General features: G+C 44.4%; 1 protein-coding gene across 1 annotated transcript in view; it reads left to right on the top strand.

Annotated features, from left to right (window-relative positions):
- snx29 (sorting nexin 29) overlaps positions 1 to 21,021 on the top strand; it is a 119,507-nt gene that overhangs the window by 83,589 nt on the left and 14,897 nt on the right. Inside the window, exon 19 of the mRNA XM_070990465.1 lies at positions 12,043 to 12,183. Within this exon, the coding sequence (XP_070846566.1) occupies positions 12,043 to 12,183 (141 nt within the window). The remainder of the gene's footprint in view (positions 1 to 12,042; positions 12,184 to 21,021) is intronic.

The raw sequence follows: 21,021 nt of genomic DNA, 5'->3' as shown, positions 1-21,021 counted from the left end.
CCATATGTATTAATGTGAACTTGTGAATGTGTGCGTGTAGCGGTGTTGCATTCGAAGACAGGCAGATGATCTGTATCTTTGACGCCTGTAATGCTGATGAGCATTTTTCTACGCGCGTGCGCCGTCACGCACGTACAGGAGTGCGAGTGTGTGCGGACGTGCATGTCAGTGATTATGGTTATGATAATGGCTGGTTGGTGACAGAGGGAGATAACCATTATGTTGATGATGGCAATGATGAATGTTTTACAATGACGATGATGATAATTACAATCGTTGTCTTCGTCTTACTTCCATCAGTCGTAGATTAAACACCCTCGGGACGGCGCGGAGGCTGCTTTTACTGCTGCGGCACGGGCACCGCATCAACTTCATCGGGATCATTTACATTACATCTCCATTTTAACCACTTAAGTCAGTGCTCTTATCCAGAGCGATTCACAATGGGGAGGTTGAGGTTCAGTGTCATGTTCAATGGCACTTAGATAAGATGCATAGCTGCTGATGGACACGCGTTGGGCATGGCAGGGCTCTAAACTGTGGCCTTTTGGCTCAAGGAGTAAGGACAAAATATAAGCGACGCCTGTGCAGTATAAGGCAATATAATACAATAAATCTTCACTATACACTGCCTATTTAATAAAGCCTAAACGTTTAGCAACATACCGATAACTGATGGTGATAGAAATCTAATAACACATATGCTGATATTCTTCTTTTACATACAAGGACAGTTTCTTAGTTACAGCAGTGTATTGCTGCCGCGCTGGCAAAGAACATTTGTTCCTTCTATAGTTTTATTCAACATTTTTAATCTGGGCAAAAACATGTTTCTGATAACTAGTGAGCCCTCTAACAGTTTGAAGCCAGTATCGTCTGTGTGTGCAGTGTTAGACTGGTGATCTGTGCGTGTCGCCCAGTGTGAGCTGGGATAGACTTCAGCTCTCCACAACCCTGCACATGAGACCTGAGCGGACCTCGGCTGTGCCTTATCCCAAGCACAAAATAAAGCTTAATCAAACAATATAAACTTTTACAAAGTCCACTCTTTAGGCATAGACTGAATCTTGTTCTTGTTAGAACAGCAAATGGAATTTTCTTGTTACTTGCCCACTTATCGTACCATAAGGAGAAAAGTTCGTTAAAAAGAGAGATATATGACTATAAAGCCACCTTGCTTTGGTATGAAGCCCTGAGTCCCTAAACAGCCCACCATTTGGAGTCTGGTCGGGGGGATTTTTTTTACTTTGCCGCAGCGTGCCTCATACCTGTTTATTGAGTTTTCACTCTGCTGATAGGTGCTGCAGTTCGTTTCATCATGCTGCATCTTTTTGTCCCCCCCGTTCGCATCCTCTGGATATTTAACCCTGCTCAGCACAGCAAAGAAACACAGAGCTGCACGGGCTCTTGAACGGCGCTCAGCAGTCAGAGCGGGTGTGAAGTCCCGCTGTGTCACTTCATCAGTGAGCTGCCCTCCAATAAAAACTTCAAAGGTGTGTCGTTAGCGAATGGAAATGGTTGGGAGGGCTGGGGTGGGGACTTCGCTCTCTGCCCTCTCTCCCTGCGGGGATAGGGTGGCGGAATCAGGATTTGGCAGGTGACGGCATTGTCCCTTCGAGGGAATCAGGAGGGAGTGTGGTGATCTCTGCTTTCGCCTCAAGACATCTGATTGGATCCTGGGCTGGAGCATAATTTGTCCGTCTGCCTCGCCTCCCCTCCGCTCCCCGCTCTGATCTCTCTGCTCCCTCTCCCTTGCTTGCCTCAATTTATACCTCCCCATTTTGTTTGTGTCTCTAATTGTCTGCCTCTGCCTCTCATGCTTCATTTTCCCCATCACTCCACGTCCCCCTCCCCTCTTTCTTTCAGTCACATTCAGGTCCGCTTTGCTCTACATCCTCCAGTCCCCGCCCTTACCCTCAATCATTTGCTCACTGCTTCCTTACTACGCTCAAAGCCAATTATCAGGACTTGTCAGTGACTCATTCATTCACATGAAAGAGGGGAGAGGGAAAGAGTCTCCTGCCGTGACTGAATTTTTAGTCAAGTGTTTAAGGGAGGACACACGAAGAGGAGGAGTGAGAGGGAGGGAGCTGACAGGACAAGAGAGTGGGAGATGAAGAGAACAGAAAAAGGGAAGCAGTCGTGATGAAAGATGGAGATAAGAGCTGCGGCTTGTCCTGTTTTCCCCCCGCTGTGGCGTCAGATAGTTTTTCCAAGGTAGCCTCTAACTTAGACGTTGAGTGCTTGTGCTGAGTACTCAAGTGATAAAAAGCCAACAGTGTCTGGTGTGTTGATGGCTGTTGAGGGAAGAAAGCCTGGGGAAAAGAATGAGCTGTCCGACAGGCTTTCAAAGCCAAATTTTACATCGGTGGGATTCCATCTTTGTCTGGGATGCCCAATGAGCGGTTAACCTCTTGGCATTTTGGAGCTGAGTACCAGCATCCAGACTTTTTCACAGGCCTTACTCACTATATCTCTACGTCTCTCTTTGACTGGAGCAACATAGCATCAAAACCCACTGTGATTTTAGACAGTACAGACAGAGTACAGGCAATCGTCTCATAAACACTGCTTCTGATGGGAATCACTGGATTGCACTGCAGTATTTCTCTGTTATATCCTTCGAGTTTTGGTGATCTATTGTAGTAGTAGTAAGATTTTTGACTGACTTGCTTATTACTCGTGTTTCTAAAAGCGTTCTAGGTGAGCACAGTTTGCTCGTAAATGGCTTCATTCGTCGTACTCAGCGTCCCAACTTTTCAGGAATCGGGTTTGTAACATCCCTTCCCATGAGGTGTGTCTGCATTTTAAATAAAGCAGCTGTTAATTTGTCCTGATAATGCTGCAGATGTACAAGCTGTCTGCCTCCCAGCACCATTTAAAAAAACAACAATAACAAAAAAAATCCTGTCTTTCTAAAGCACCGCTATGCACTTAGGGATTGGTAGCAGGTGCGCTGTTGTTTGCCGAATGATGTGACATTTTCCTCAACAGTAAAATAGAAAACAGAACATTTTAATAATGGTTCCCTTTCACGTTTGAGAGTTGTTTTTGACAGGGATGGAGGAGAGACTGGGGGAGTCTCTTAAAGCGTGTGGAAAAGCCCTCCGTTGTCGCTCTCTTTTGGTTTCAGGTATTACATTTTAATGAGAAGGACCCTCCTTGAAACAGCAGATGCTCATATATTACGTACTAATGGAAGCAGCACAGGAGTGATCCATTGATGTGTGCGCCACGAATTTCCAATTCTGGGAATATTATCCAGGAGACGGCTTCCATAGCACGTAATGAAAATGCGTCTCCCTAATCCTTCTGGTCAGTTAGGTGTAACTCTTTGTTTGCCAGTGGCTTCTTCTGGGTGCGGTTTCCTTGCTGAAGGAGACTAAGTCAAGGATAAGGTAATTGATGCGGCAGATTTTAGGGAAGACCTTCCTTTCCACCTCTGCATTTAAGAGCTCACTTCTCCCTCATAAACCTCCCCAAAGCAGAGACTGAGGGTGGAGGACACACTAAAGGTGAATGCCTTTATTTTATCTGCCAAAATAAATATCTCCTCCTTTATCGGTAGACGGGCAGTGGTGGAAAGTGGAGCTTGCTTCGGCCAGTGGAAGGGTATGATTCACCTTATAAAAAGCCTTATATCCCCTGCAGCGCCGCTGAATCCACAAAGTTAATCAAAAGGAAAGAACAATAGTCTCGTGGTGTTCGGTGTTGCAGGTTTGTATCTTTCATCCGCTTCCACGTAGCAACAGAGCAGCTGAGTTTGGATTATTTTGGTGTCGCTCGTCGCTTCATCTTGCTGCCACGATGATGCTAGAAGTTGATGTGCTTCTATGTGGACTCAGTCATCCAATCAGCTGTTAATTTCAACACAGTCCACAGTCATCATAAGATGATTTCTTTTCTGTCCGCTACACCTCCGTTTTCTCCTCCTCCTCTTCGCTGTTTCCTTTCCACCTATTTTTCTTGCTTCTTTACGAGTTTAACTGCAGTTGCCCCTTGTCTTGCATGTCTTTAGTTCCTCCTCCTCCTCTCCACGCTTCTAACAACATTCTTCCACCTCCCTCCTCCTCCTCCTCCTCCTCCTCCTCCTCCTTCTCCTTGTCTCCATCCTCATCTGCATCCACTGGCTCTTCTCCTCACAGTGTCTAATTCTGTGGGATTTCAGGAGGGACAGAGCTCTAAAATAAACATCCTCACTGCAGTCAAGGTAGTAATCACCCTTTCTCTTTGTCTCTGGCTTTGTCTCCCCAAGCCTGCTTTTTCTCGAGCTCTCTGTTTTATTTTAATTTTTTTTTTTTTTTTTGATGATCACTTTCAGAGCACTAGTGAGTTTAAGAGGTCTCAGCTCTGATGATTTAATATCTTTTGATTGGATATGTTTATTCCTTTATTAGATATGCAGCAGAGATACGACATCCAACAACCACTCCCAGCCACATACAAACTGGCGACATTATGTGTTAGTCAGCATCCCCCATCCACCAGGGCACCACGTCTCTGATTGACTTGTTGGTCATTAACTAAATAATTATTATGATTAGTGATATCTTTGGTGCTCAGTACTGCAGACAGTGATGGAAACCCGATGATGATGCTGGATGTCAGAGCATTACCAAACTTATTACAATTCGTCCTGTTGAGAACATGAATCTCTGTCCCAAATTTCATGGTAATCCATCCAATAGTTGGTCTGAAACCAACTTTGTGACCACCAAAGTTGGTAGGATCTGTCCTCTGGATGCCAAAAATTTCATGCCAGTCAATCTGGTAGTTTTTAAGTGACTAATGTTATCAACCCTAGAGACCTGCTGCTAGCATGGCTAACAGATACCTCGTTTGCCTGGATGGGGCATCGCAACACGTCTTTCTTCTCCTGCGGTCCTTTCCCCTCCTCCCCTTTATCCAAACCTCCAAATTGATTCTATTTTCTGCCTAAGTAGGCAAAAGTTTTGGCCTACACTGATCCGTGTATAGGGAGGTTGGTTTGGTTTGCGTTGGTTTGCCTTGGCTCGCTGTCTTCTTTCACTCTCACTCTGATCAGCACCTTGAACCGGTGTTACATTTATTTTAAGTCAACAGAACATGCTGGAACAGGTCAGAGATTGTTATTCATTGTGATAAATCTCTAAGTGGAAATGGGTTTGCACAGCTTTTACCACAACTCCCATAGTTAGCCTGTCTGTCAGATGAGGGAACAACAGAGCGCGGTCTTCTCAGAGAGATACAGCAGGGAGTAAGACATCATTATCATCTGCACTTCCTGCAAATCTCAGCTGTGGCTCACGACTGCACCCAGTTCCACCTGCTCGCTGGAATACCCTCAGGCTAAAGATCTAGTTGAATGTCAAGCAAAGCAAAAGCTGCAATTATCCGTTCACAGGCTTCCTGTTTCAGATCTCGGTTTCTGAAGTTACCTCGCTGTGTGCAAGTGCTCTTTTTCCCGTGGAAGACGTCGTGCTGTGTCTGTTACCCTGGATAAGATCCTCCTCAGCTTCATGTGGGTTTCCACCAGGTGCTGGAGTGTTTCCACACACTTCACTCGTGCAGTTAGTTACTTTGAATCATGCATGATTGTTGATGCGTGTAGGTCGACCTCAGACCAGCTCGTAGCTGCTGCGCTGATCGTGGTCTAAATGAATAAATGAAAGCATGTTTCTGCTTTCTCTTTTTTTTTTTACATCTGGAAAACACAGAGCACAGCTTTAATTACAGTGTCTGGCACTGATCTATGGCTATTTTCTTACAGTCTTTATCATTTCTGTGTGCATACATATGTATTGACTGAGCCAGGAATTCATTCAACAGACTGAAGTGAGCATGTAAAAAAAAGCTCAGCATTAATATTTAAAGAAACATCAGAGAACAAATAAGAGTTATTCAGTTGATGAAAGTGACGACAGTCCAGATCAGACGTGCTTTTGTGCTGCACTTCGAGTCTGAAGGAGTGGTTGGACTTCATGCAAGAACTGCTCGTAATGAACGGGTTTGTTCTCAAGTGGCAAACACAAGATATGTAAGAGAATTTGCTGCATTCGCATTCGATTTTCAGACTTTTCCCTTCAGTATGAATGAAATTCAGGACTCATGTCTGCCCTGCTTCATGGAATGGAAAACACTTGTTTGACTTAGAAAATGTACCAAAATCACCTGAAAAATATAGGCTGACAAAAACAAACTTAATATTCTGTTCACTGTATCATTTGCTGAGAGGTTCAAGGTTTTGGCACACCTTGGCGATGAAACTCAGAGGCACTCAGACTTTGCCTTCCAGTCTTTGTGCAGGTCGCAGTCCACGGGAACATCCTCCATGGCTGCATCCATCAGTGCAAGGTCACCTTCTCTATGATATTCTATCGTCCATCTCCGTGACTGTCACATCGCGCTGTACCATCTTCCACTTAAGTCACGGCTGAACCACTTTGCTTTTCACAGCACGGCTCTGCTCTGATGACACGTGGCGTCACAGCGGTGTTATTAACATTTACTAATTGTTACTTCAAATCAAATCAAACTTTATTTATATGGCACTTTTCATACTTAAAAGCAACACAAAGTGCCTCACAGAGGCTAAAAAAACAACAAAAAAGAAAACCCAGCCCTCCCGCCCCCATAAAGACATTCAGGGACATGTAAAGACACACATTCACAGACACGCACGCACACACACACACACCAGCGCACATACCCATACGGACAAGGCAAGGAATAAGCCACCTTTGGGGGCCATCCACACTGAGAGGGTCCCCGGCCCATGACTAGGGAGCACCGCCCGAGACCACCCCGACCAAGCCAGACAGGAGGCCCCACACCAAGGTGCAGAGGCCTCCAGCCATCCAGGCCAGAGCCGTCGCCTCAGCAGCGCCCCCATCAGTAGACCAAAAGCAGCTCCCAGCGTGGGGAGGCCCCCATGAGGAAACGCTGCAGCTAAAAACCAAGGGACTAAGACATAAACTTGTCCTCTAACATGATTACCAACTAAATGAATTTTGTTTTCGTCTGCTGATTTCTGACAAAAGGATTTGCGCGCTGTGAAATTCCTCTCTTCACTCTCAGGCGACGCCTTTGTGAATGACACTGTCGCACAAGCGGAGCGGAGCAGCTGATCAGATCTCACGAACGTGCGCCTCCTCGTGAACAGGTGGCATTCGTCTAATTGAAATGAGCCATTTACAGCAAGGTTGCGCAGTTTAAGAGGGTTTGGTGAAGGTGACTTGGAGCTCTTGAATGAAAGTCATACAGTGGGAAATCCATCATGCAGGAGGAAGAGACAACTTTCTGCATCTACCTCGGTCTCGATAGAAAAAAAATGCACTGCAGTTACTGGATGAGAAATGGTTCTGTTGTGACTTTGGAGCAGCACGCACTCTTTTTCTTTACCTTTCACTTTGCTTGGCCTGAAGCTGAATGCATTGAGTTTGCAGTAGGTGAGTCAATCTCGTGGGAAAAATTGGTACACTGAAGAAGTGAATTACAGCATTTCCCTGCTTTCCTTTCTCAGCATTATAAATCGCTGATGCTTCAATAACCAACAGTGGATTTTCCGTCTTGTGTTGACTCATTGAGGTTATATTTTCATCACACGTGTTATTATGCTTTCTCAGATATTCTCATAAGCCATTTAAATACAGACAATAGGACTGCGTCCATCACAGCCCAGCTTTCAATAACAGCCAAAACCCATAAACCCTTTTCCACGAGGTCCCTCTGAAGCATGATTAGAGACCCCGTCCCCATTTGAAGACGGCTTTTATTGGAGATATCAAAGCTTCGGTGCACAAATATTCAAGGATGCCGCAGTTTGGACGTTGCCAAGATTTAGAGATAATGAAAGACTATTTGTGATTAGTCAGGAGGAGCGAGCTGGTAGCTGTGTGCAGAGGCTAATGCGTTGCCATAAATAAGTATGCCAATGAGACGGAGTAAAGTGGATTAAGCTCGCTGTGCTAATGCTGCCATATGTGTAGAGCCATTTGATGTCTGAGAAATTACAGACACTATGGGGCTGAGTCTATCGCCACATCTATACTAATATGGCCACATGTGGCTCTATAACGTGTTGTGCATGCAGTAAGGACGTGTCACCGTGCGCACCTGCTGCTGTCTGGTCTTTGAAGCAGGCTGCACAGTGTGTTCATTATGGGTTATTTAGAATTATGATGAGGGTAGTTCATTTTTGACCCCTGATACAACTTACACCAGGACATGTCACTGGAATCTAACTTTTAGGTCCGTGAAGTCAGATATTAGAAGTAAATCAGAGCTGTACATTAAAGCTGCATTTGTATGTGTGGAAAGGTTATTCGTCATGCTGTGAGGGCTTTATGTTCAGCGAGGTATTGCAGCACACCATAAGGAATATTTGAAACAGCGCAGCACACAACACCTTTCTTTCCTCAGTTGAGCCTCAGTGTAGAGACTAAATCATGAAATGCGCAGCCCTTGACTTAATGCTACAGTCATTTTTCAGCGTGATCATCACTTTCTCTTTGACGTGGCCTGTTGTGAAGGTGCAATATCACAGTGCTCTGTGTTTTTCCAACCTGCTTTTGCACATTAACACTTGTGACAAGGCCAGGCTAAAGTTGTGAATTATGGAACAATGATTTAGATGATATGTGAAAAATATTTCTACCTGTCGCTGCCAAACTCACTCCATTGATTGTTTTGCCTTATGTATTTGGCCATCCATCAAGATCTTAAAATACTGGAACTTCTTTTTTTTTTTTTTCTCTTCATGCTTGAAATGTCTCCATACACAAAAAATAAAAACCAAAAAAAGCTGTGATTCCATCCTGAAAGAGGCATGATGGCCCAGTTTAGTCAGGAAAAAGCTACAAGAGGGCATAGCACACACGCACGCACACACACGCACACACCCAGAAGACACCAAGTCCTCCTCTTAACTTGCAGGAAAGAAGTTGATGAAAACTTAGATGTGCTTCTGTAGGTCAGACACAAAGTGCTGAGATGACAAGTCTCCAGTCCATTAGCGGCCTTGTCTGCTCCCATCTCGTCAACCACTACTGTCATTTACTTCTTTCCTTTAGTGCAGCTGCTCTTCATTCAGCTTACTGTATATCAGGGCTTTTCAAAGTTAGTCAGCCGGACTACAATGACACCTCTGCCTTTCACGTCAGTTCTGTCTCACATCGGAGAGCGGATAAAAAATGGTATTCCCCCTGAGCATGTTATTCTGTATTCTGTGATTATACTGCAGATAAAGAGAGGGTTAACTGATAAAGAGCAAGAGAAGCAAGCATAGGATGAGAAAAAATGGTGGTATTCTTTCTCACCTCCCACTTGCTCAGTAGACGTCCATTTAAATGATGGTACATGCTTTTAGATCATTCATGCGACTACACAGCGAAGTGTCATTTTCTGATATCTTTTTCGAACATTAATGACGTCTAGACGTGCCTGTCACTTACGTTGAAATGTTATTAATGAACGAGACATTTAGGACAGCTAACAAAGCTTCAGCTGTCAGTCTCGCCTTAATGGCTGTCCAAAATGTCACATTTTTCGTGTTCGCCGCGTGGCTTAGATTGCACATGCTGAGGAAAGATCGGCGAGCGAGGGAACAGTCATTTCAAAACAAACAAAAAAACAAGAGCTCTTATTATTCACTTGCTCCTGTGTCCGTCAAAACGTCTCTGAGGTTGACATGAACACAAAATGTGGCAGAGTTCCTGTTTGTCTGAAAAGTTAAATTACCTTTCATGAAGTGCTATTGTAGTGCCGCATAGCCATTTAATGACAGCCACAGCCCCATTTGCCTTTATGAGCTGCACTGTAGCTTCTTTTTTAGCCATGCTAGCAGCTCTGGGGATGGCAGCCTGGGTTGGTCCACCACTTTGTCATAGTCCTGAAAGAAAGAGTCCTCAGCACTTCTACGGCCTGTGTCCATATACCGTTTTTTTTTTCCTGCTAGGGTTTGACAATTTCAAACAAAGCTGAGCCCCGCCCTCGGTCAAACACGCAGAGGAGAGGACGGAGAAGCTAGCGCGACATTGTAGCGAACTCTTAGTGTAGTTTTTTCTAATTCATTCGATTCATGGTCAGCAGGGTGATGAGTCCCACCCCTGATATATGATTGGTTGCCTGAAAAGGCAACTTTCAACGCACATAAAGCTCGGGGCGTTCTGTAAAAAGCGCTTTTTCCCACATCAGTGCATATGCTCTTTCCTCATTGGACACAATGTCTCCACCTGTCCAATGAAATATCTCAAATCTACATGATGAATTGGCTCAAATTCTTGTACAGATGTGATAATTGTTTAAATGAGGGAATAACAAAGCACATTTTTAGACAGTCTCTCCAGGAAGTCCATTCATTGGTACATCCCAAGTCTCTTAAATTACATCCATAGAGAAATGAGACGTCTGTTTCTCATGACGTCAGTGGGCTTTAACTTGAAATGTGCACTGCACTAATACTAGTAAAAGGACAGCGGTATCACACCAGAGCAGCAGTGTTTCCTCTCTGTTAAACAAACACCTGCAAATGAATAACTACCTGCGTCCTGTCTTTACACTGTGTGCTTTGCTCTGCTCGGAGGCACAGGAACCATTTCTACCGGCAGGAGGCATTTCTATTATTTATTCATTATTTGCATTGTATTGATATTCTGAATGCAAAAGCATTATTTAACAAGTCTGAATATGATTATGGTGTCTTTTGAACACTGGAAATCACTCATTAGGCTAAATGTTGAGGGAAATTGAAATTATGTAACCCATCAGCCTCACATGTGGCTGAATGAAGATGGCGATAAATGATGTAAAAAGTGCTGACTCTCCTCCTCTGAGTTTGATTGTATCCATAGTGGGAGTTAATGAGGGAAATAACCGATCATGAAAAGAACAATCTGTCTCATAAATGGAGAAAATTGTTTGTGGTCCTTTTGTTGTTGCGACCTTTAATTAACGTACGTGACTGGATGGTGAATCAGAAAATAGCTGCATCGTCCAATCAACAACTGATACCCGATAAAGAATGAAAAAACAGAGCTTGAGTTAGAAGTTTTAATGTTGATAACTGAGAAAAGTGAGCGTGAATGTTGAATTGTCAAATTTGGAAAACTGCCCCATGCCGTTCCCCCAGTCTTAGACCAGCGGCGAGCACTTCCTTCGCTGTTTCCTGCTGCGTGCTTCTCTGCGGGTTCAGCGGCTGCTGCTGCTGCGGTCTGTTCGGGTGACGCACTTCAGTTTATCCATTCTTTCTTGACTTTTTGCTGTTTTCTTTCTTGCCATTGATGGCAGAGCAGTAATGGACATCGCAGACGCTTTTAGGACCGTATGTGTTGTGTATGGAAGGGAACATGCAGTTCAGCATTATGGCGCCCTTGCGTTTTTGTTGGCTTGATATTTGCCCGGTGGGGGGGAGCTATGCCTCCGTGCCTATGGTCGATTTTTCAATCAATTTCTGTTTTCATATCTGAATCAAGTTTTTTTTTGGCTGGGCATTTTGAAATTGGATTCTCAGAAGCGGTTCCGCTCTCTCTTTTGTCTCTGTGTGTTCCCTGTTTACTACTGTGAAAACAGAACCCATCTCCCGCTCTTTGTCTCCCTCTCTTTCTTGTAAACGCCTCATCTTTCCCCCTCTCTCTGTGCTGCCTCTGTCTTTCTTGAGTCTGAATAAAGCAGCTAATGGTGCATGGAAATGGTAGCGGCACAGTCATGCCTATAGACGGGCTCTTTCTCTGTTAAGGCCTGCAGAATGTAAGTGAAAATACACATTTACATGGATGAGAGGAAGTCATTCTTTCACCCGTCTCATTTATTGACTCTATGGTAAGGCGCTGTCCGGGCTTAATGACAAATATGTTGGCTCAGAAAAAAAAGAAAAAACTGAAAATGATCTTTACACAACAGCGTGCTTTTGTTTGGTTTTTTTTATAATGGAGTCATGCTTTAGTTGCCTGTATGCTGCTGCTGCTGATTGTGATGATGATGATGATGATGATGATGATGATGATGATGATGATGATGATGATGATGATGATGATGATGATGATGATGTGTCTTACCTGTCCTCAGGTGTACATCCGTATCCTCGACAACGAGTGGAATGTTTACCGGCGTTACACCGAGTTCAGGGAGCTCCACAACCACCTGAGGTCTCAGTTTCCACAGGTGGACACCTTCAGCTTCCCACCTAAGAAAGCCATAGGCAACAAGGTGAGCTAAGAATAACCAGACCTGTGTGTGTGACGGACTGTTGGCCGATCTCTGGGACAGTGTCTCTCAAGTTGAAGTGACTGATTGCCATACCCATCCCCTGCTACTGTCAGTCTGTCTGTTCTTATTCGGGGTATAACGCAGCTTAAAACAATAACGGTTGCACATTGACCGTTCAGACTGGTTTCAAAGGAGCAGACTTACCAGTTCTAGCTCTCAACTGTTTTTTTTTGCTGAAATAACAACTGTTGCTGACAGATTATACTAACATTAGTAAGCTCGTGTTGTGTCGTATGGAACTGACTTTTTAATGTTTCCATCTGAGTCGCTCTAAAATGAGGATCTTAAAAAGGGCTCTTAATTATGCACTCGATGGCTACATACATGGCGTTGTGCTAAAAGAGTAAAGCTACATGTCCGAGGCAAAAGCCATTATTGATGATCCACACAGAAGACGTGGATATAAAGAAACAGCATTATTCTTGTGTTGCAGTGCATCTGTTTGTGTGCAGCAGAACATTATTTTGGGTTGCTTAGGCTGCGGTTACTGAAGTGTAAACTGTTCTAAATCCAATAAAGAGTAGAACAAAGCTGCAAACGTTCTCTTACACTCTGATAAAGTTGCATCAGGCTTCCACACAGAAAGAACAGAGAGTGCATGTGCTATCATGAGCGGGGCTTTTCAGTTAATGAATACAGTAATCTGTAGGTACAGTATTTAGCCAGTTAGCTCGACATGCTAACATTTGCACCTTATGCTCTTTAATTAAATGCAGCGTTTGCTTTTATTACGGCTCTCATTTGCACCTGCCATGTTTGGCATGTGAAGCAATGCAAAGCTTGACAGACTTGCCATGCCTGGTTATGGTTGCTAAGCTCTGATTGGACAACCGTTGGCCGTTCAGGGAAGGAGTTTAGTGGAAGGTCGATTTTCACTCATTATGATAAAAATCTATAATCCCTGTTGAGCAAATAAAGCTGTTGTCAGATGGGGTTAATCACAACTGTCATCACGCCTTCTTTCTCATCATCTTTTTCTATTTTGCTCACACGCACACACGCACACACGCACACACGCACGCACACACGCACACACGCACGCACGCACGCACACACGCACACACACACCACCTCACTCTTAATCTACAGGGAACAATCGTTGCTCCAGGTCTGCATGGCACACTTACTTCTCTAGTTACTAGAAGAACTCCTCTCTGTCTGTCTGTCTGTCTGTCTGTCTGTCTGTCTGTCTGTCTGTCTGTCTGTCTGTCTGTCTGTCTGTCTCTCTCTCTCTCTCTCTCTCTCTCCCTCCCTCCTCCTTACCCCTCTCCCTCCTTTTCATCCTGTTCTCTCCTGTCTCCCTTTAACCGTTAGGAGATAATATGGTTCTGACCCCGATTCTCTGGCTAGTTGGATTTGATGCTGCCACAGCCAAAAGCTGTGGTCTGACTCCCCACCTTCAAAGACACTGCTCTTTCACGGCTAGAAACTGGACTGAACGCTGAGTTGCAGAAGCTGCAAATGTGAGAAGAGGCTTGGTGTGTATGTGTACGTGTGTGTGTGTGTGTGTCTCTGTATGGGTGTGCATGACCGTATGGGATCATGAGGTAGTGCAAGTGTCTGTCAAAGGCCTAGACAGTCTGTGTCATTGTGTCCTGGAAAGCTCTCTGAAAGCCCATTACTCTGCAGGGTTGTGTGAATTATTGGTTTTTACCATCTCCAGGAAGTCGGCCATCACTGCAGAGAAAGCAGCCATGGCTTTGTGACTCTGTGACCACATTTTAAAGCAGGAACGCCACACGAAGCTGCAAGGAGCAGCACACACTGAACAGTTACCTTACACTTTCTGTAAAGTCCAGCAGAGTAACGGACCACAGCATGACATAACGGTAACCTGACATCCAGTGTCTGGGTCTGACCCGCTCTCAAGTTTATACTCAAATTGGGGGAACATGCAAAAGATCAACATTTGGCAAATGAATCTAACATCATTCATGCATGCTGCAGCTTAGCAATTTTCAATAAAGCATCGAGGTAGAGGAGAATCTTTAGTACACCACAAACTAGTGGATATTATGAAATCCTTCGAGCTGTAAAATTAATTAAGTTGAATAATTTTTGCACATTTATAAAATGAGCTGCTCCAGCAACAGAAGTTTTGGAGAAACTTGTCATCAAAAAACAGAGCTCAAGGCCTCTGGGCCAGCCTGAAATGAAATGAGGGAGCAGGTGGGGGGCTTTATAGCTTAAAGATTTGATAAGTACCAGATTGGAGAAGTGTGTGTGTGTGTGTGTGTGTGTGTGTGTGTGTGTGTGTGTGTGTGTGTGTGTGTGTGTGTGTGTGTGTGTGTGTGTGTGTGTGTGTGTGTGTGTGTGTGTGTGTGTGTGTGTGTGTCTGTGTTTAATGGGTGTGTGTGTGCATGCAAAACATGAATTTCTCTGAAAGCTGAAGCTGCACAACATAAAAGAGTAGTTATACTGTTTATGTGTGTGTTTGAGGGAAAGGCTCTGAATTGGCTGCCTGTGTCTCTCTGTGTGTACAACTATGTTTTTATATCTAAGAAGTGAGTCTTTGCAGCAGACAGTGTGTATTTTGTATGTCCCTGTGTGTTTATTGAGTGTGTGTTTTTATTAGTAATCAGCATGCCTGCTGCTATGAGTTTCCCTGTTATTTCAATCCAGTCATTGTTTGTTTCTGGCTCTCTAGGAGTACTTTTGATTGTCTGCTACCTTTTTCTTCCAGTGAAGTGGAGAGAAAGCTGGAATTTTAAATAGGCCGAAGGCCAGCAGATATTACTGTTGGTGTATAGATGTGCTAAAGGGAAAGAAATAGGCAGTGGGTGTAAATAATACTGATTCAAAATAGAAAAGAGGTGATTGACTTGCACAGTCAAGAACTGGCCTCTGTCTGGCCATTAAACACTCCTAATGTAGCAGGATCCACGTCCTGCTACATTATCCTAAAACTGGGGGATTATATAAGAAATTGGCTCATGCATACCCAGTTAACTCCCTTAAAGCTACAGTAAGAATGAACTTTAACCTTCATTGAGATTAGTTGTAAGGAGCCATTACAATGGAAAATGTGTTGCTGTCTCAAGTCTGGATTCATTCAACAAGGTACAAAGAGTAGCAACCTGTGCATCAACCAACAGAAAGGAAAGGGGTGATGCTTGTGGCTACTGCTAACTATGCGTAGGTATGTTTACGTTCAGCTCATTGCAGGTCAACTTTTTTCCCCACATTGGAACAAATTTCGTAAAAAAGTGACGGCCTTATTGCATTAATATGTTTGCTAGCAGTCCTGTTTCCTTGCTTTTGTTGGAGTTTTGCTACATTACATTGTAGCATTGCAGATTGATGGAAGGGGTCCAGTCTGTCCTGACCGTGATCGTCGATTAGCCAAAAAGTCATCGTGCAGGATCAGTTTTTTCTCCAACTCCATCCTCTTTACTCCTTGGACCCACCATCAAACTGCTCCAAGCCTGGCCGTTCCCTGGAGCCGACAGCAGCCACTGGCCAGACTTACAGGAGGCAACTCTGGAGTCACTGAGATCTGTTAAACACAAGATGCTCCATTTGGGTCTATTTTCATTGGCCAACTGCTCTATTGAGTATTTTTGTCTGGCATCCTGAAGTGGACTTTTTTTTTATTGAGATAAGGACTCATTCATCGGTTGTTGAACTGTGGGTTTTGTGTTGAGCACCGACTGCCTACTTGCTGGAGGTCTGAGTGCAACAGGAGTCTGTTCACACTGATGTAGGTTAATGGAAATAAGTGAAAGTGAAAATCTTAAAAAGGCTAATTCGACCTAATTAAATGTTTGGTTTTTATTTGAAAGTCTGACACCCACAGTGTGCTCACGTTTCTGATGCAGTGCTCTCATGAATGCTGCAGAGTTTGTTATCTGTTTCTACTGAACATTGAATTGAAATGCTGCCACGCATGCGGTAAGGCATGAGTCAAAACAGCACATAAAGCGCACTTACAGTCGTGTCACACTCAGTATATGTTGACATGTGATGATAATGAGTTTATTTACAGTGCGTCCAACCTCGTTTGACAGCTTCTGGAAGCATTTAGTTGAAGTCTATGACAGAACCTGTGTTGATAAAAAGGTGTTGCTGCGAAGCATCTTCAGTCTTAGTCCATCTGTTTTCTTCTGTCTTCCTCTCTGTTCGTGCCTATTTCTATAGTTTTCTCATCTGTCTCATGCCACTATCTGCCGTTCTGCGTTTTTCTCACTTTCATCAGTTGCAAGTGACACTTTCGCTGCAGAGTTTTGCAAATCCAAAGCCGACTTTGATACACACACGTACACATACATTAAACGCACATGGGGGCCTCTCGGTATTATGTGTGGCTAATGATGGAGAAATGTTAATGTTAGGAATGGGTTACTTGGTGTGATGTGGGAGAAAAAAGGCCTTCAAAAGCCTTTTAACAGCACCGTGAATATGTGCTCTGCCATGGTTCGCTCTGCTAAGGATGAAACACACGAACTGTCAGTGGAGATCAGGTAGCAGGGGAAACGTGTGCGCACACACCCCATGCTAAGTGTATTACATGTCAAGAACTCTGGGTTTCATCTCACACACACACATACACTTCCCAAAATGATTGACAGCTCAGAGAGAAACACAGCTGTGGATGTCAAAGCGCATCTGCTCCGCTGTGGATTTAAGTCATTAGAAATCTTCTGGTAAACGTGCACATGCACATACCTGTAACATCTAATTTACACACATACACACACACTGACTTGTCGTGCAGTTTGCGTGCCAGTGCCCTGTGATTGGACTGTTTAACTAATCTCCTGCCTTGGTTGGTGTCAGGACTCATCACTAGTGCAACACAGGAAGGGAAGGTGAATCACGGCGGTGTAAACCACACCTAACTCCAGCAGTGTGTACATGAATCACATCTGACGAGACGGGAATTTTAACCCACAGTCTCAAAGTTCTCAATCTTTGGGATGCTTTTGAACCTTCAGTGAACCCAGTCATATAGCAACCTTTTATATTGTAATGAGAGAATTGTTTTTCCCGCAGAGTTCTTCTGCCTTATTTTTCAGAATGTTTCCATCATTGTGGAGTTAGTGTCGACGCATGTCAAAGCAGCTTTTTACTGTATCTCCTGCCTGTTTCTTTGGTATTTCAGTCACCTTTATCTTTTCGCTTGCCTACAGTTTCCAGGTGAAGCTGCAGTGACATGAAACATGACTGGTGATGTTCAAAAGCAACTCGTCCGTGTTATTCCGCTACTGTTATTCCGCCTTATTTTAGCCAAATCTTACAAGAAGCCAAACGAGACAAACCCCAGGTTGTAGTTGGAAGTAGACAAGGTGCCGTAACACCTTAATGTCCATCCATCCACCCGTTTTGTATACCGCATATCTCTTTTGGGGTTGCGGGGGTGCTGGAGCCTATCCCAGCCATCAATGGGCAAGAGGCAGGGTACACCCTGGACCAGTCGCCAGTCGATTGCAGGGCACAAACACACAACCATTCACACTCACACTCACACCTAGGGGCAATTTTACAGTCACCAATTAACCTAATGAGCATGTTTTTGGTCTTTGGTTTTTGGGAGGAAGCCGGAGTACCCAGAGAGAACCCACGCATGCACGGGAAGAACATGCAAACTTCACACAGAAAGGCCCCGCCCGACCCGGGAATCGAACCGGCAACCTTGTTGCTGTGAGGCACGTGCACAGCAGCACCTTAATGTCTATAAAGGCATCCTGTAGAGCCAGTTATATGAGTTTTTATATAAAACTTTAACTTTTTTTTTAATGAGGTTTGTTCCAGCAGTAATGGCGGCGGCACATACAGTGAATCAGTAGCTGGATTGGTCTGTACCCCCTCCCACTCCTACCTGCGGACTGGTTATTGGTCACTTAATGAATGTTTCTTTCTCTTTAAGCAGACGACTTCTTTACTCCAAACTTTCCTCTGAAGCATTTTAAGTGTCCTTTTCAGAACTTTGATAAATACGCGCTCATGCGGCAACTTTTCTGCTTTAATGAGGTCAGAGCGATGCACGGCTCACACACAGCTCAATAATATGAAAACTGTGATTGCGTTTCGGAGAAGCTTCATCGTTCCATTTTTTTAATATGTACAACTCCAGGTGGAATTATGTGTTAAGTGAAGTTTGAAATTGTGTCGTTGACAGTTGAGGGACGTTGCGCTCGTTTATCTTCGGGATTAATGTGGGATACACGCAGGACTAAAACATGGCATCAGAATGAAGAAGCTCATTTAAAAACGTTTGCGATGTGAATATTCCTTCATCTTTTTTGTGTCTCTGAGAGGTTACAGCAGGTAGGTATGTGCTGTATGCGGCAGATCCCTTCATTAACATTGCTGAACACCCTAAGCTATCACTGTAAAGAAGAGGCAGAGTTGTGTAAATACTCCTGAGGGAGCCATCAATTGGATTTAGAGGAAAATTGGCTTGTGTCACAGCAGCCAGTGGCAGGGCTGACCCCTGACAGTGTTAGCTGTGGCCCTGCGAGGCCTCGTCGCCATCAAGACTTGGCCTGATTTGACTCATCTGTGCATCTGCGTCTCTCCGTCCTGTTAATGAGTTAATGAGACGCTCGCTCTCTGTGTCTCCAAGTGCTTCAGGCGAAACTGTCCAGCTGCGTAACTTAACAATACAGATGATGTTGAACACACACACACACATGCAGTTGCACACACACTGCCTGTGACAGCTCTTAACCAGCTGATTTGTCAGGGGCCTGGCCAGGCATGCAGGCTAAATGTTCCCAAGTCGCGCCTGTCAAATCACCCCTGATGCTAACGCAGAGACAGAGGGGGGGCAGAATGATTACATCAAAGCCACGTTGTTGTCAGACCCCCAGAGTCCAGCTGTCAGGGTTTCTCACTGGCCGCACCTCATCCAGATTTTATGGCTTATGTCCGAAGGCGTTTGCCATTCTTTTCTGTTCTCGCCCCTCAATATCAATTCCTCTCATTTGACCACTTGTATCAGTCTCCCCTCCTGCTCTTTCAAGTCGCTCGCCTGCCTTAGGCTTTGATAAAAATCGCTTCATTTTCGTCACGGCTTTTATCACCCTCTGTTTTTTCTTTCATGGCTGCAGATGGAGGAGCTACGAATTAAAATAGAGACAAAATGCGGACAAATTCCTGTGGGTGAATGCTGTTTCTGTCACGGCACTGACCGCTCTCGCTCTCAGCAGTCATATACGACTGTGCAGAAGATGTATTTTTATTTTCTCAAGCCTTGACGTCAGCCGTTGAAGAGCGCCCACCGAGCTGCTGAGCTGCATCGTTGTGGTCTTGCTTGGTAGCGGCATGTCTGTACTGATCGCTTTCAGCCATATCAAGTCACTGCTGATGCAAACCCAACAATGCATGCTGCTGCTTCTCATTAAAAGCATTTCACAGGTAAACCGGTGAGAGGCGCTAATTGTGGAGCAGCTTGTGGAGCAGCTTTGTAGCTGGTGTTATGGACATACCTGATGCTAATTGCTCAGTGGCTCAGTTTTAAATATTGCAGGAAGGAACAGTTTTAGCAGAAACAGCCACAGGTAGCCGTGGTTTCTCTTTCAGTCTCTGTTAAAGGGCCAGTGTGCAGGATTTAGTGGCATCTAGTGGTGAGGTTGCAGATTGCAACCAACTATCCTAATCCCGTTCCAAGCATGTAGGAGAACCCACAGTGCCAGCAGAAATCGCAAAAAATGCAAAAGATGTTTGGTTTGTCCATTCCAAGCTACTGTAGAAGCAACATGGTGGACCCTGTGGATGAAGACCAGCTCCGACTGTAGATAGAAAGCTCTTGGTAGATTTGTGTGGGATGCACAGAGAGACCTACTTGTAGACTATAAAGATGATGGCTACCATGAGAGCAGAAGTTCTGCATTTATGCTTTCTTGCCATCTGGCCAAGAGTTAGATTAGAAGATCAATAACACTGATGTCCATCAGTCCACAGCTTAGAGCAGAAAAGAAGAGCGAAACAGCCAGCCTGTTCAATGCTGACAAAATCCTCCCATCAGCACCTTTGAAGCTCACTAATTAATGCTTTTTTCTTCACCTCGTCCATTTTTTCATTATTTCATTTCATTCATTTCATTATTTGATGCTTCCTTAGATACCAGATATTTGTATGAATGGAATTTACCACAATGCAATGGGACTTTCTGACTTTTTTGATCGTCCTATCGAGCCCTGAAAGGTAATCGCGCCAGGAAAAAAAAAAAAAAGTCGCTTACACAACTACCATTTGCCCCCAGCAGTCGTCCCATCTACACATACAAAGAGAGAGAAAGAAGTGCCAAGGCTGCTGATTAATTAATCAGAAACTACAAAGTGAATTATTAACCAGCCTTAGCATGTTGAGTTCACATATTATGCAATATACATGTTTTGTGCTTTTAATTACGACAAGAAGACATTGTGGAGGTCTTGTATGAGCGTTCCTGAATTGCCTGTGATGTTTTATGCATGGCCCGGGCCCGCGGTGTGGTGTGTGTCTTTAAACGCGGCACTGAGAGAACAGCCTGTTCAGCCTCGCTGTGGTCCAGTGTGGGCTGACTTGGTGGAAAGCGTTGACCTTGTTTTGTTGCCGGCGTGTACCAACGCTGTCCACTCTCATTTAATTCAAGTGTGCTGCAGGTTCAAAGCAGCTCTCAGGTTGATGTTCCTTTTTAAAGTGGTGACCGGGGAGATCCTGTTTTTGTTTTTTGTTTTTTTATTATTTTGACTAGCGAAGAGACTTTTTGTTTTCCAGAAAATACCCACCGAGGGCCAGATTTACATACACAAAATGTTTGCCCGCAGTCTGCTTGCTAAGTGTCTGAATTGC

Source organism: Chaetodon trifascialis, chromosome 21 (genome assembly GCF_039877785.1).
Source record: "Chaetodon trifascialis isolate fChaTrf1 chromosome 21, fChaTrf1.hap1, whole genome shotgun sequence".
NCBI classification, from domain to species: domain Eukaryota; kingdom Metazoa; phylum Chordata; class Actinopteri; order Chaetodontiformes; family Chaetodontidae; genus Chaetodon; species Chaetodon trifascialis.
This window is presented reverse-complemented; position numbering and strand designations above follow the sequence as displayed.